Below are 17,556 nucleotides of genomic sequence, written 5' to 3'. Positions count from 1 at the left end.
CAAAAGGTCATTATTCACAATGTAGAGAATGGCTGTGATGTGCCGTCTGAGTGGGGTACTGTCAAGTGGGGGGGTGCCCCAGGGATCAGTGTTGGGACCACTCCTGTTCCTTATTTATATAAATGATATGCCCTCTAGTATTTAGGGGAAACTCTAAAATATTTCTGTTTGCTGATGACACTAGCTTGGTAGTAAGGGATGTTGTGTGCAACATTGGCTCAGTTTCAAACAGTGCAGTTCATGACCTAAGTTGATGGCTTGTAGAAAATAAACCAATGCTAAATCACAGTAAGACTCAGTGTTTACAGTTTCTAACACACAATTCATCAAAACCTGACATTTTAATTTCACAGAACGGGCATACGATTAGTGAAATTGAACAGTTCAAATTTCTAAGTGTTCAGATAGATAGTAAACTGTTGATGAAAGTCCACATGCAGGATCTTGTTCAAAGACTTAATACTGCTATTTTTATTATTCGAATGGCATCTGAAGCGAGTGATTGTTCAACACAAAAATTAGTCTATTTTGCTTATTTTCATTTGCTTATGTCATATGGTATGTCAATTCCTGTTTATGAGTCTGGGTATTTAGACATTGGCCTCTCAATATATATATTCCTTACTGTCACTTCTTGTTAACAATATTAGCTTATTTCCAAGAATAAGCACCTTTCACTCGGTTAATACTTGGCAGAAATCAAACCTGCATTTGGATCGGACTTCCTTAGCTCTTGTGCACAAAGGTGTGCAGTATGCTGCTGCATCAATTTTCAATAATCTATCACTCGAATTCCAAAATTTTAGCAGTAATCCACGCGCTTTCAAATCGAAACTGAAGAGTTTCTTCACGGGTCACTCCTTCTATTCTGTTGAGGAGTTCCTTGAAAAATTAATCTGATTCTTGTTGTATTGTTGATAGCGTTTACTTAAACTTATGGACTGACTTTTTACAGGTTCATAAATATTTATTTTTATCTGTTATTACTTTTATGTTGTAATTTCATGTACTGACACGTTCCATGACCTCGGAGATTTTCTCCTCAATTTGGTCCTACGGAACTCGACACGTAAATAAAATAAATAACCTTCCGCAAACTCTAAAACTGCCACGTCAGAACAATTCAATGGCCTTCTTCACCTTTCCTGATACTACTCGACAACCAATTGTTTCCACAGGACACAAGAGTAATTTGAAACAAAATTATTATAAATGGATAGCATAAGACTGTGGATGTTCTACATCTATCCCTTCACCCAGTATTGTAGTACATCCACAATCTGGTCCTGTTAATTTATAACTACAAAGTTTTTTTTCTGAGACTCAGTTAACATGTAACGAAACGGTTCTGCACACTTCTTTCGATCAACAAAACAGTTCAACTTCATATAAAAGTTCTGAGAACTCTCTGACATTTCCCTCACATTTTCAGTAAGTACAATTTCCCCAAGAACTACAAATTTTGCGGTTTTCAAAGCAAGTCGCCACCTCGGTTTCAACCGGCAAAAAAATGAATTGTGGTTAACTTAGGTCTCTCATTGCAAACAACATATTAGCTACATTTTAGGGACAGCAACAGACAGACGACATCGGTTTACTACACAACAGTGGCCGGTAACAGATTTGCGGGATACTTACTGGTTGCCAGGGCTGGTGAGCGGGCAGGGGCACGGCTGGCAGGGGACGTTGCGCTGCGGGTCTCCGTACTCGCCCGGCCGGCACGACTGCGGTGTAGGCGGTGCACTGGGCACGCACACGCCCAGCCACGGGCCCTGCGGGCGGTGCTCGTAGCCTTCGGCGCACCTCTGGAACGGCAGAAAGCGAGTGGCGGTGCCATTAGACGGTCGTGTCCCTCGGCCGACACTTGAACATCTACTGTAAAGGACTACATTAGCTGTACAGTTCATTAGTCTTAATGTCTGTGTTGTAGGCTGCAGTCCATGACTGATTTGATGCAGGTCCCACACTAGTCTACCTTGTGCCTGCTTGCTCATCTCTGCATAACTGCATCCATCCATTCATCATGTTCTATAAATCCCACGAAGGAGGTGGACTGTCAGCAATGTGGGATAAGTCATTAACATACGACAAAACAGTCGTAGTTTACTTACACAGATTAGAATTCTATCACCAAGTGCTATACCAGAATATCAATTTGAGTTAGAACAGAAGCTGCTACTTTGAAACAAGCTGCTGCTTCTTTAGTCACAGTAAATGTCTCCTGCTTATCTCCTATTGCTAGCTTAATATTACTTGATTAGAATGCTAGGTGAATTGATGACTGAGTCCTCTATTCCATTGATGAATTTCTACTTACCGTATTTACTCGAATCTAAGCTGCACTTTTTTTCCGGTTTTTGTAATCCAAAAAACCACCTGCAGCTTAGAATCGAGTACAAAGTAAGCGGACGTTCTGAAAAATGTTGGTACGTGCCGCCACAACTAACTTCTGCCGTCGAATATATGTAGCACTACATAGGCATGCTTTGCAGCCACAAAGATACATACTGGCGCCAAACCCTCTGCATCAGAAAATAAATTTAAAAAAAAAGGTGGAAGACGAGTTTTTTTTTTCCGCCTCGAGTTTCGACCACTGCATTTTCATACATTATCCAACAAAGTAAATACAAATTCCGTATTGTCCATCATCGAATGTATCAGAATTTCAATGTACTACGAAAATCCAACTGGCAAGACTGTTTGGGATGTTTGTCAATATGGCCAACTCTACGTTCTGAATTTTTTCCTACCTGTGAGAAGAGATGGTTCCTTATAGGAACTTTTATGAATTGTGAATCACATGCAGTATTCTCTTCACCATAAGAATACTACGAATATAAACATCTTGCCATGTATTCTTTCGTGTTCGCTGCTAACTCATTTAAATCCTGTCTGCCCAATAAACTACGAAACTAGAGTGAGACAACAGCAAACGTGGAAGAATATACGTATCATGTCATATTTATAGTCGTATTATTATGCCTAATAGTGATACAGTCAGAAATGAAGCACGGCAATTGAATAGATTTTTAAATCTAAGATGACTCTAATTTCAGTGCAGAATGTAATGTACTAAAGAGGCGTCTGCAAAGATTTTCAAACGGAGAAAAATTTTCGCTAAACTCTCGTTCAGAATGTCTTCTATCATATGCTGTCTATTATTTGGTTCTTGTTGATCATTATCAAAGAAAGCAGGAGTATAAGTAACAACAAATAGGTCTCTTGCCATTGTTTCGCTAATGAAACGATTCCCCTCTCTCTCCCTCTTCTTTTTTTTTTTTTTAAATTATAAGCGGCGGTAGCGTGCACAAAAGCAGGCCATGCCGCGAGCGGCGACAGGTTGTAAATATTGTGGCGTAGCAAGACAGCCACGCCACGGAAGTAGCCGAAAGGCACGTGCTAAGCTCATGCAGATGGGCGTGAGGTCTGAAACAGGATACGTAATGAATGCTATAAAGAAAAGTACGTAGCTTCTGGAATACTTAACTTTAATCCATACTTGTGGTACATCGCTCTTGACGATACAAGTGAGACTCTGTAGATACATGCAATGTTACTAATGGCGCCTTGCTAGGTCGTAGCCATTGACTTAGCTGAAGGCTATTCTAACTATCTGCTCTGCAAATGGGCGAGGCTTCGACAGTGTGCATCGCTAGCTACGTCGTCCATACAACTGGGGCGAGTGCTAGTCCGTATCCCGAGACCTGCCTTGTGGTGGCGCTCGGTCTGCGATCACACAGTGGCGACACGCGGGTCCGACATGTACTAATGGACCGCGGCCGATTTAAAGCTACCACCTAGCAAGTGTGGTGTCTGGCAGTGACACCACAGTAAACACTCATTATCAGAATGTGACAAACAATGCATGACACAGTACAGTAATGCATTTTCAGCTTAGAGTGACGTAAACAAAGAGAACGGCACTTATCACATCAAAGAAAAATAAGCAATCAATTCAAACCAGACAAAGTATGTGAAAAAGGAAGCACCTGACGCATAGCAGTGGCTACCTGGTAAAGCTTAACTGCTAAGCTTACGACTTGAACCAAACTACTGTAGCTGTATAGTCATTCATTCGACCTAAATTGTGTCTCATATTACAATGGACCAACTTTGTTTCGATTTGGAGGTGCGGCCTAAAACTTTTCTCTCCCCTTGAATTTCGACTATCAAATTTCAGGTGCGGCTTAGATTCAGGAATTTTTTTTTTTCCTTCATTTCGAGTCTCATTTTTCAGGTGCAGCTTAAATTTGAGTAAATACGGTAAATACTGGTAGCCAGTAAAACAAATCCTCATTTTTAAATGTAGCTGCATGACTACGAATAAAATGATGTGTTCATTAATGTTGACAGTAAACAGTAATCACGTATACATCCTATAAACTGGCTTGTTCAAAATCATTTCAATAACAATAAAAAAAATCATTCAAATGATCTACAGAACATGAAACTAACTAGCTGGGAGTGAAAAACAAGAAAAGACAGAACTGCGAAATTAATGTTAAATATAAAGTTATAGATTATTAAAACTGTGACAAACAGAAAATATAAACATATAACCATTACCTTATTATGTACCTAACAAATGATGGTGTGATCAAGCACTCGTGATAGTCACTTCAAATCAACAGCCTTGCTTGTTCGTGTGTTGTAATTTCAGAATTGTAAAGTTATATTCATAAAGCACATGACCAGGCTTGGTTTACAAGTGATAGGATTATCATGATATTACAATTTTTGGAAAAAGAATTGCTCATAATTTAGTACACGGAAAGTAATTTAGATAAATGGGGTCTACACATCTGATAAAATCAAACAAAAATTATTTCACCATTGTAGTTATGGAGCATACAATATTATAAAAGAGCAAAGGAATCAATTTACAATCTTACATGCTCCCTAATTACAAGAGTAAAATATGTTCATTTGATTTTGATGAATAAATAGACCTCTTTTATCTAAGTTGCTTTTCATACTATGAAGTGCGGTTGATTATATTTTTAAGAATGTTGAAAAATGATTACTTCACATCTTTTTATACATCAATACTTCCGTTTTTAAGTTGTCCTTTTTTTACATGTAAGTCAAGATTGCTCCAAAAAAAACACATAACTGTTCTATTTTTAAAGTGAGACACGCGAGGAGGCACGGTATTTGATTTTAATTGACCATAATGAGTGCTAAATGTTGGCTTGATACATTACTTTTGTAATAAGATATTGGGCATATCATTGTCATTTCTTTTGCACTTTTTAGTATCTTTAGGACTGTTTATATTTAAAAGTAATTCTGCAGTATTGTATGTTCTGGTTTTTGGTTCTCAGGATGACTAATTTGAATCAGAACTGTTTAACCGTCATTAGCTATTATCAAATAGATTACACGCTTCAGTTTGACACTTTCATTAAAAAGAGGCTGGATTTTGTACCAAATCACGGCCAACACATTAGAGCTTCTAAATTTCCACCCCTTCAAACAGAAATCCGGAAGACTCACCTCACAAGAGAGGCCAGCATAACCGGGTGGGCAGCGGCACTCCTCCACGAAAGCTGCCTGTCCTTGGCCGGTGTTGCGGATTGCAGCAGAGTCCATGTGGATGTTGGATAATGTCGTGCTAAGGAGCCCTCCGTCTGTGTGCTGGGTCCTGCAAAACAATAGTTTACACAGCTATTACTATCTTCACATTGTCAGTGGAGAAACGTGCACAGAGACCGAAGGCAAATATCGCACCTCCACCTACTTGTCATTGTACAGTATGTGTCAATGTTTTGCTACTTTCTGTAAAATCGCATTGTGATACTCGATGTAATACTTCCACATCTGGATGTGGCTAATACTATATGAAACCAATAAGGTGTGTAACGATAATGGAAATTCCTGGATTAAGCGACACATAAAATAAAGGTAAAACAACCGATTACCTATAGTGGATTGATGCACGGAGCACAGAAACACATAACAGAAAACAGTGTTCATACTAGCTTTCGAGCAACAGCTATTTTCTATCCAAAGTACACATATCCATTCACACAGGCACGCACGCACGCACACACACACACACACACACACACACACACACACACACACACACAGACAGACACCCAACCGCAGAACTGTGCATTTGGGTGTCTGTGAATGTGTGTACTTTGGCTATAAAAAGAGCTATTCCTCAAAAGCTAGTGTGAATGCTGTTTCCTGTTATACGTTTCTGTGCTCCACGCAACAAATAATAATGTGTATGTTTAGCTTGTGCAGCAGTGATAGAATAAAAATACAGGCTTTATAATTCAATTTAATTATATTTTTATTTTGGTTTTATTTCAATATATTTAAACAAATTTGTTTTCTGTTTCTGTTTCATGTGAAGTTTACAAGATCATGATAACACAATATTGCATTTTATATCAAGGCAGAGTTTGGCAGAGCCAGTGTACGCAAGGTTTCAGCTGCAAGCCACTAACAATGGAATCTGCACTATCATGAGCCTCACCGCACTTACTTATAATAATTAAAATAAAATTGTTCAATTTGTATTGGTGATGTTTGAATATGGACATAATAGAATAATACTGTATAAAACAGACTTCGTCAGACCAGGGTGTACACTTTGACAAGGAAAAAAATTCCCAGATTTTTCCCAGATGTCCCAACTGAAAATACACTTTTTCCTGGGTGAAATTATACTTTTTCCATGCTAAGTGACATAATACTTTTTCTCAGAATCATACAACTTATTATCCTTTTGAATGGTTAAGGTTTAATACATCAGTGTAGAACTTCTTGGCACTTTTAAAAACAAATGGAAACCCCCCCCCCCCCCCCCAAAAAAAAGAAACGTGTTTTTTTAAAGAACTTTGATGTGCAGCAGCATGTACTCTGCATATTTTCGTATTACGAAAGTATATATTTGAATTCCACCAAACACAGCACATTACTTTCTCAAGCATTGAAATCGAAATTGCGATGCGCTTCGGTAAGCCAATCGTAGCTGATGTCATGTGATCTCGTCAGCTGATGATAGCAGATATGCAGGGCGTAGGACACGTGACAGTCAGCCAATAGCAACCATCATCACTGTTCATAGTGTGAACACATAAATAGGAAAAGTTAATGGTTTAAATTAATATACGTAGTGTAGCTACAAGGTAAGCTAAGTTTTCACATAGAATGTTGGTCTTTTTTGCATGTGTTACATTTCAATAAACATCACACAAATGTGCCAGTAAAATTTTAAATAATACATAAATGTCCGGGCTCGAAATAATTTTAAGTGGTTGGCTTTAAATGAGAATCAAACGCTCCGTGATTTAAGAAATTCAAAGCACATTTGTACCCGTAACATAATTCATCTTGCGTAAAATTAAATTTACTTTGAAAGTAACACCTTTCGACCACCATTCGCAATATTTTCCTCCAACCTGTTAGAATTTGATCCGGCACTTGTCAGAGAGCACCAGAAAATGGTGTCACTGCACGTGCGCAACTACGATGACGTAGGAAGCCGACATGTTCGTACCTATATAGCATTAAGAGATCTTACATACGTCATAAACAAAACAGAACATCAGAGGGTACTCAAAGAGCATCGGAATTTCATAAACCAGACTAAAATGCATAATTCGGCTGAAAGTACTCATTTGTATGTCCAGATTCACAAAGAAGTAAGCCGCAACCTGACATTAAGCTTTACATTGCGGTTTTCAGGCTGCAAATTTTCTTTGAGTGCCAATACTATATTAGGTTTGGTTCCTTATGGCATAACGCCATATGTGTCAGGAGATAAAAACGGGCACTTGTAATTCAGCGAACATCTGACACTAGCCAATACTGTGGAACAAAACACTTCATTTAAAAATAAATTGGCTGCCTCTGCGGAAAAGATTAATAAAAGCTTAATTTATTTAGCAAATCGACAAAAATAACTTCGGTGTTTTGCAAAGCAATTAATGCTTCACTGCCAAAAACCTGGAAATAAAATAAAATCAGAAAACTAAAACTAATAACATATTTTAGCCTCCATAAGTATGTGACTGTATTTTAATTCACTTGCTAGCTCTAAGCCATAGAAATCCATTTTGTTTTCATTTGGCACGAGAGTTGTAAATGAAGAAGAAACAGCAAATGCGCTACACCTAAACACGGGTCACGTGGAGACTATCAACCCTCTCCACCGCAACTTCGACTGCTCTTCGCATGAACAAAACTGGCAGCTTGGACTCGGAAGAAAATTTTTTTTGGCTAGTGTCTGGCTGCATGTTGCTACTGTTGATACAGCTAACAGCAGTGACAGCAGGTACTGCCCATATGCGACTCAACTGTGCATGCGCACAAGAACCTAATGTAAACCATTGGGACGTCACGGTCATTGGAATCAATTTGTTGTTATAAACTATTGCATAGTCTTCATCCTAAAGCATTTGACACATTTTGGTGTCAGCAGACGCTTGTATGTTCACTGTGTTTTGATGTCAGAAATGGCATATTTCCTTTGCATCTTAAGTTTTATTTTGGTTTTCTTTCTCCCATTTATGTTTTATTGTTGCATTATTATTTTGCAGTAGTAGGCTAAAGTAAAATTCTTTGTTACAGTAGCAGTTCTTACCAGTCAAAATTACAACAATTTAACTGAAAACTAACACAGTGAAAAATTGCCAGAATTCTAAAAATTCCCAGGTTTTTCCCAGTTTTCTCCCAGACGAAAAAATTCCCAGGTTTCCCAAGGTGTATACACCCTGCTGACTCAATCTCTTTGACTTTCTCCACACCTATAGGATTTGGAGACCAGTCCCAGACATCAATTTCCTGAAGCAGTGCAGCACACAAATAAATAAAAATAAAAAGGAATGAAAAGAAGCTTTTGAAGATTTCCAAGCAGCATTAAATTCAGAGATATAAAAAATTTTGGACATTTTTAACAGAGCCACCTACAGCTCAGCAAATAGTGTTTCACTCTTATAATCAGAAAGTCTTTGATTTTATTCTTTCTGACAGCAACTTTTCCTTCCCTTTTCTTTTATTTGACTTCTATTTTTATTACCATATTGAAATGTTAATTAACATACTTTTTTGACACAAATATAATTTTTTATCTTTTGTTACCAACTGCAAAACAATGCGAGTATCAGAATACACTAAAATTTGGTACAAAATTGTGAACTGTTTATTATTGAATGAAAAATTTTATACCAACCATTAACACTGTTCAACCCGTAGAAATAAAATAAGTAGTTTATTTTCTATGTGGTGTTTTGGATTTTTGTAGCAAATTTTAATTTATTGAATACTCACATTCTTGTGTGATTAGTAATTAAAAAATCAAACTGTTATTTGTATAAAAATTATCATTCAATGTTTGTTAATTATTATTTAAATTTTTCTGGAACTGGAAGCTCATACCCCTCTCTCTGTTCCATTTGCAAATGGTGCACAGGGTGAACGATTGTTGGTAAACCTCCACATAAGTTTGAATTTCTCTGATTTTTGTTGCTATGGTCATTTCACGAGGCATGTGTCAGAGAAGTTAAAAGAGTTGTTAAACTCTTCTTGGAATGCATGACCTCAGAATTTCAACAGGAAACCTCTCTGTGACCCACAACACCCCTCTTGTAGTGTTTGCCACTGGAGTATGGTGAACATCTCCACAATGCTCTCACGCACACTAAACAATCCCACCACACGAGATGTCACTCTTTGCTGCATCTTCTCTTTCTGTTCCACCCGCCTGTTTAGCTGAGTGGTAACACGTCTGCCTACCATGCAGCGGGCCCGAGTTCAATTCCCGTCTGGGTTGGAGATTTTCTCCACTCTCGGATTGAGCATTGTGCTACCATCATCACCACCACCGATGTGCAAGTTGCCCAATGTGATGTCACCTGAATTAAGACTTGCAATCGCCAAACTTCCCCAAACGGGGCCTCCTGGCCAACAATGCCACACGATGATTTCGTTTCATTTCTGTCTGTTCTACTTCTTTACATGGGCACCAGGCTGATACTCAAGAATTGGTTGGAAAAGTACTTTGTAAAGTGATTCTTTTGCAGATGAATTGCTTTTCTTTAACCCTCGAGCAGGTGCACCTACGTAAAAAGTGTGTCAACCACAAATGACATTTTCTTGTATTGTTCCAGAGTTGTTTTACAATTGTGAGGCCATACCTATTCCTTAGTTATCGGTTCAGCTAACTCAGTGATACATCGTGCTGTTATATGTCCAAGTGAACAGCAGTAATATAAAATAGAGAGAGAGATTGGTGAGCAAAAATTTATGATCCCTGCAAGAAAATGACCCAGATTCTGAGCTAGCAGCGCAATCCGACACTGAGGCAGTTGTCTGTGAGATAACTAGCAATTGAATAAGTGGTTAGCGGCAATCTGATGCAACTGCGCATTTTAAGGCTTCAAGTAGTTCATTACTCTGGGGTAACACTTGTGAGCAGCAACAGAGTGACATAATGAATGTTTATTTCATCATTGTTTAATGAAACAGTGATTTAGCTCATATAATTCAAGTTTACTGTATCATTGTTTTTGCCCATGCATGTTTACCTTGGTAACATAAAGACAGCTATCCTTAACATGTGTACAAAGTATGCCACATACCTGCTTGAGAATTGAGATTCTTCCAATGAATCTCATTCTGGCAATAGACAATTCTATCGTCTGTGAACAGCCTCACAAAGCTTCTGACATTGTCCATCATTAACATACATTTTAAACAGAAGCAGCTTTACAACACTCCCTTGTTGTACTACTGAAATTACCTTTACATCTGTCAGTTTCATCCTGTTGAGAGCAATATGTTGAGTTTTATCGGCAAGGAAGAGCTAAATCGAGTCACGAATCTGGTCTGATACTCAGTAAGCTTTAATAATCATGAACCAACAGTGACTAATTGTATGTAATGTCTTCTGATGAACAGAGTAAGCTGTGTTTCACAATATCTCAGTTTACGGAATCCATGCTGGTTTTTACACAGGAAATTCTCATTCTCCAGAAATGTCATAAAGTGTGACCACACTTTCCATTTTGACCACAACTACAGCACTCACAACAGAGATAACTTCAAACTTCCGACACATTGTTTAAAACTTTATGCCCAAACGCCAGAGTATATGGGGATAAAAATTTTCAATAAAATAAAAGGCAGTAATATATTTAAAATGGAGATTGGTTCACTGAAAAGATTGCTCATTATTCTTCTGATGGAAAAGTGTTGTTATTCTGTCAATGAATTCATTGAGGACAGCTTCACAGTCTGAACACAGGGATTGTATTGCATTTATTATTTTATGTACATGTGTAGCTGTAACTTAGAAATGCAAAATATAATGTAAACTTTTGTATTTCTCTTTAAAAAGTGAAAAAGTTTCTTTTGTAAACCTTGACATGTCTCCTGTACATCAAATCAAATGATTTGAAAATTGTACGTGATGAGATGAATAAATCGCACAGAGCATGTTCTATAATTCTATAACAGATTGACATCAGCAGTATCGGTCTATAATTATGTGCATCTGTCCGACAACCGTTCTGGAAAATGGGAATGACCAGTACTTTTTCTAATCATAAATTACACGTTGTACTTCCAGTATGAATAGGACCAGTGATTACGCAGTTCTAAGACTAGAACACTATGTGTCCAACAAATGGCTGTGTAAAATTACTCAAAATATTTATAACATCACCCAAGAAAACTTAAAAGATTATTTTTTGCTCTTAGAATGTTTCAGGAAGTAGATTCTGCTGCTTCAAGAAATAGATGCCCGGGCAATGACCTTCAAATTCTATAAGTATGAAGCAAATTGAAGATTAGCAGACCATGTGGTTCTATTGTTAAGTTCACTACACTTGGTCACTCACTTGATGAGGATGTTGTCCACATTGCTGAGAGCCATCATGATCTCCTCACGAGAGGCGAGGACATCCGTAGGCCCCCCAGGAATATCACCACCAGGCCTGGCACCGGTCCGTTTGTACCATTCACCGTAGAAGAAGCGGACTGACATGTCGTTGTCGCGGCCCGCCTCGGGCTGCTGCCGCGGGACGTGCACCAGTGTGTAGTTGTTACCCTGTGAAGAGACGAAAATGCATTTATAAGTGACCCCGTGTGAACACTGCCACTTGAAAAGTGAAATTGGTTGCTCATGTTTTAACTGTCTTATTACATTGGTGAAAACTTCCAAACTCCAAGGATGCTCTCCTGCTACTGATGGGACAACTGACTGTTTTTAACAGCTGATTGGGCAGTAAATTATTATTATTTTCTTTTTGTTCAAAAAAATGAAACAACCAAACGAAACTAGTCTCTAAAATCATGTCAGTTATATTAATGTTTTCTCCAGGTACAAGTATTTTTGTTTACATACTTGTTCAGCATTTTCGATTATACACGAGCTGTGACAACAGTTGTCTAGCCATGACAACAGTTGTCTACTTTCTTAGAGACAAATAACAAATTTAATTTCAAGGACGTGTGAATAAAGTCTGTGGAGGTGAAAGTTTCATTTTGTTGGCACAATAAAAATGTTATTTTTTTAAATGAAGAATTTTACTTTTGGCATTAAATATCGAAGTTTAGCTGTTTTTAAAAGCTCAACAACTTGCACTACATTGTAAATTCACGTTTAAATGAATGAAGAACACTTTTTCATTTGAATTTACTGAAGCTCCGTCTCTTACTTCCCCTGGTTTGCACTCATCTCTGATAATTCTATTTTGGTAAATGCTGAGATGACCCGAGCAGAGAGCACACGAGATACAATTTTTAAGTTGGTGGCTTAATCACATGCTTTCTTCACGTATAACACTCTCACCTGTCAGAATTTAAAAAGATAAGAAAGTCATCATTCATTCATTAATTTTTCTTTTACTTTTTAATTAATATGGTTTCGTAATATGAATCATCCTTGCAGATATTGTATATCACACTGAATTTTATCTTGAGGATCACTTTCTAAGTAGTCATGATTTCTTCCACTGCAATGCAATTGAGCATTTTGGTATTCTGGTCCAGACACAAAGTTCATTATTAAGGAAACATATATTGATAAACAAGGATGAAAAACAGAACTAAAAGCTACTTACTGGTACTCAGTACAAAGCAACTATAGCAATTGCAATAACAATGACTACAGATAATAACAGAGAGCAGTCAACAATAATGATTTAACAACAATGGCAAAATGATATAATGATTCCGCTCAGAGAGAAAACGCCAGACTGCACCAACTGTTTTCATTTGGTTGCTCCCTCAGACTGCTTTCATTCAAAATTAATGAATAATAATTCTCCAGATATGTGAAACTACAACCAACTGAATCAATTGTTTTCATTCATTGCCCCTACAACTTGATTTCACTCAAAAGAATGAATGAATAACTAAAAACTACAACTGTATAAGTTGACTATTTTCCACCAACTGAATGAACTGACTGTCTTCATTCCACTGTTACTATCACTATCTTCTACACGTCTGGTGGGGCGACCATGTGTGGAAGGAAAGATGTTGCAGAGAAGTCGCTGTGGAACTGTTTCCAGAACTAATCTTTCAGTTTGCAGTGGAATGTGCACTTATTTTAAATTGCACAACATATTAAAACTAAATGCCACTCCTGGATTCAAACTCGGAACCTTTGCCTTTTGTGGACCAAGTGTTCTCCAGACTGAGATATACGAGTACAACTCACGACCCATCCTGACAGCTTTACTTGCACCAGTACCTCTTCTTGTTCCTTCCCACATATCTTGCAGGAAGCACTCGTGGAAGAAAAGATATTGCTGAGAAAAGGAGGAGAGAGAAACAGCGATGCATGTAAAGCTATGAGAGTGGTTCGTAAGTTGTGCCCGAATAGTTCTGTCAATAAGAACATTACTCACAAAAGGCAATGTCCCAGGTACGAGTCTCGGTTCACAAAACAAATTCAACCTGCCAGGGATTTTCGTAACCGTGTGCACCCGACTGAAGAGTGGAACATTAATTTTGAATGGTGAGAATGGCTGGCAAGCTACAGGAATGCAGAACTGCATGTTGGGTTGCAAAAGTAGTGTGATGTGATTGCCGTCATTGTGGGAAAAGCTCCGCGTAGTGCTGCCGTGCCTCTCTTCCACTGCATTATGTGAACCCATGCAGGAGGTGCATATTGGCCAACTTTCCACTAGGAAATCTATCCGTACTGCTCTAAATGACCATTAAGGTACAACTGACACTGCCGAGAAACAATCCCCAGACAGAACTGAACAATACTGAGTGCAAGCTTGACTATGAAGAATAGGGTAGGCATTACTATTGTTGACAGCAAGTACTCTGAGGGAATGGAACAAATTTGTTTCCAAACAAGAAACACAGCATATGCTGTCAACATTTGCAAGGCTGAGCAGTGCAAAACAGATGCAAAGGTAAGGGGCAGGGGTTAAGAGATCAAACCAACTGCCATTACCCTGTACTGACTCATGGGTGACAATGGGTTCCTTCTACCAAACACACAATAACATCCCTGAAAAACCTCTTAAATTTTGTCACTGGAGTTTGGATTCACCCTACACCCCATCAATCCAAAAAGTTTTGAGACTGGGTAAGTAAAAATGATAGAGAAAAGTTAAGATGGTTGTTTTAGTGCTTCATGCCTCCTCCCACGTGACAACTCTCAGAATGTTTGTGCAATCAAGTGAAACTGTGAGGACAGTCCTCCTTTGGGATGTTGCTCAGCTCACAGAGCACATTCCCACCTTCTTCAGTCTTGGTAAACCATAAAATGGAAATGAGTGTACGGCATTGTGGACCGGGAGTCCCCCAGCGGAGAAGTTTGGCCGCCGAGGGCAATTACTTACTGTATTCAAAGCCACATTGGGTGACTTGCGCATTGGAGATGGGGATGAAATGATGATGAGTACAAGACAACTCCCAGTCCCCGAGCAGAGAAAATCTCCTGCCCCAGCCGGGACCATAAGAGGCCCATTATGCACTTTGTCATTTTGAGATAGGTTCATATTGATAACACCACGCCTCTTCATCCGTTACCATTTTGTCCAGAAAAGAATTTAATTTCAATCAAGTCACGGCAGGAGTCCGTGTTTGGCAGTCAAGGTGTGTGGGATTAATTCAGCACACACTTTTCAGTCCCCGGCGAGATAAGCCTAATGCTATTTTGTAAAAAAACTGAGATGGTGACGCCATGTCAGTGCGAAAATACAAGTTAATACTTACAACAAAGTAAACAAATCTACCTGCCATTGTAAAATGAATCTCACAAAGACTAAATTACAAATAAAGAAGGAGAAAACAGATTGCCACTTACCACACAGAAGACACGTCAAATTGCAGACAGACACAATTAAAAGACACTCACATACAGCTTTCACACAGCCTTTCAGCAAAAGACGCGCACACACACACACACACACACACACACACACACACACACACACACACACACACACACACACTTCACGCACACATGACCGCCAACTCCAACATACCAGTCCGGATGTCTGCAACTTGACATGTCTTATTTACAGTCAATTTATCTTTTCCCACATTGTTGACATTCCTACCTGGAATCCATTGTTTGAAAGACTATGACATAAACAGCTGTCTGGCAATGAATCTATCAGTCCCTAACTGGTAAAGGCACTATTTGTTCATCATAAATAGAATAACGGTGGCTGGTTACTGTTTTTTATTTTATTGTACGAGCTAACTTTTATTTTCACACAGCAGCTGTCTCACCACGTCAGTTTTTCACAAAATAGAACTAGGGAAATTGTCATAATATTCTGAAGAGAAAATTATTACTCAGCTGAAAATCCAAAAAGTAGGGGGTAAAAAGAAAGAAAAGTCGATAACAACACGGTATTTTCATCCCTAACATGGAAAACAATTGAATGCCCTTGAACATGGGACGACTTGTCATGCACAGTTTATTTTATCTGAACTGGCAAGTAATATGCACTCAAAATAAAAGAAACTAGAGCCAGGCAAAAGAAGAACAATCACTATGTGCAACGGTTTAACTAGCATGACCAGAAGACACACTGAGTCAACACGTGCAAAAAGAAATTACGTGGGTTGAAACTTGAATAAATTTTATGCCCCATCCTCAAAAGGTTGCTATATTTTGCTACAACATCCCTCTAACAAAAAAACTTAGGCCCCAGGTCAAATTTAAAATGTTTAAGAACACATGAGTACTACTTATGTAGAAGAATCAGAAAACTGGGTGCACCAATAAAAAGTATTGCATCTGAGGTAACTTTTTCAGAGTTTTGTCTCTTGTTTATCTGACATTAACCTTAATTCTTCATACTTTATTCCTACAGCCAGCTACCACTGCCACCACGACAATACATCTCAAAACTGACAGTAATGGGTAATGTTACAATACACCTAGCTGCAACCAGATAAGTGAGACGCAATGACACTAATTATTCCAAGGTTATCACTGGGTGTTACTAGGACCCAAAGCAGTTTATAAAAACAGGAATGATGTTCAGAGATGGGTGTCATATTTCCGGAGAATTTTATCTCAGTTTGGTTTGTGATGCAGTACCTTGTGGTCTGGTATGTTCCGTACTTACCGAAAGTATGACCTCAGGAGCGTTGTTGGGTCTTCCTTGGCCGACAAAGTTGACAGTGTACTTCAGGTAGCCTCCATAGGACTTGAGCTGGTTACCCAGGTAGTTCTCCGGCATAGCAAAGTACGGGTATATGCCGTCAGATGTACGCTCCACTGAGTACACCTGTGAAGAAGTGATTCTGTTACCTTAGGTTGCTGCATGCAATGAAAACTGGATTACACTACTGAATCAATGCATTAAAGTAATAGTATTAAGGGGAGTTTTCAGCGTCTATGTGGGCAATTTTACATTAGCCTAGTTTATGTACCCTTATCTCTGGATCCAATAAAGACAACGCTCTAAAATGTTTACACATATCTTATCCATATTATTTATGTCTACTGAACCAGAATTAAAAGATGATGTAAGAAAGAAGGGGAGATAAATATGTATTTTCAGTTGTGCTATTTTTTATTACAAATAATTGTACGTATAATGCCCTACATGTCTTTCCATTCAAATTATTGATATTGTTGTGCTTCAGTAGGTGCAATTTGTCATAACAAAATAGGTGCCAAAGTTTCATATTGCTATCACAAGCGGTTTTTGATATAAAGGAACATAAAGCATAAAAAATGTCATTTTGAGAAAATCACATTTAAAGTTTAAAATGATAAAAAATGACTTGTAATTTTAAATTATGGCTCAAAAACACCCGGCAGCATAGTCAGCGTCATCATTTTTGCCAGCTTCCTTCTTCTGACTGACCTTGCCTATTTGGTGATAAACTCAGCTGCACGCTGTGCCTTGGTGAGTCTCAACTTGTCCATAAAAACTTCAAGCCATTTACAGTATGGTAGCCTGGAGTGATGTTAAGATGTTTGAGAACCTTATTCTTCTCATGTTTCCATCATTATATGTCAATACAGCATCACTAACTCCCCATTTTAGTGTACTGAGCCCTACAAAAACATTTTTGGGAACACATGTCTGGATAATGTTATTG

General features: G+C 38.3%; 1 protein-coding gene across 1 annotated transcript in view; it reads right to left on the bottom strand.

Moving 5' to 3' along the window:
• LOC124553582 (basement membrane-specific heparan sulfate proteoglycan core protein) overlaps positions 1 to 17,556 on the bottom strand; it is a 799,417-nt gene that overhangs the window by 206,651 nt on the left and 575,210 nt on the right. The window contains exons 33-36 of the mRNA XM_047127431.1: positions 16,572 to 16,733; positions 11,859 to 12,067; positions 5,497 to 5,644; positions 1,639 to 1,805 (exon numbers count right to left, since the gene is read on the bottom strand). Coding sequence (XP_046983387.1) covers positions 1,639 to 1,805; positions 5,497 to 5,644; positions 11,859 to 12,067; positions 16,572 to 16,733 — 686 coding nt within the window. The remainder of the gene's footprint in view (positions 1 to 1,638; positions 1,806 to 5,496; positions 5,645 to 11,858; positions 12,068 to 16,571; positions 16,734 to 17,556) is intronic.

This window comes from Schistocerca americana, chromosome 11, assembly GCF_021461395.2.
Source record: "Schistocerca americana isolate TAMUIC-IGC-003095 chromosome 11, iqSchAmer2.1, whole genome shotgun sequence".
Taxonomy (NCBI): domain Eukaryota; kingdom Metazoa; phylum Arthropoda; class Insecta; order Orthoptera; family Acrididae; genus Schistocerca; species Schistocerca americana.
Note: the sequence above shows the minus strand (reverse complement) of the source record. Positions and strands in the feature narration are given on the sequence as shown.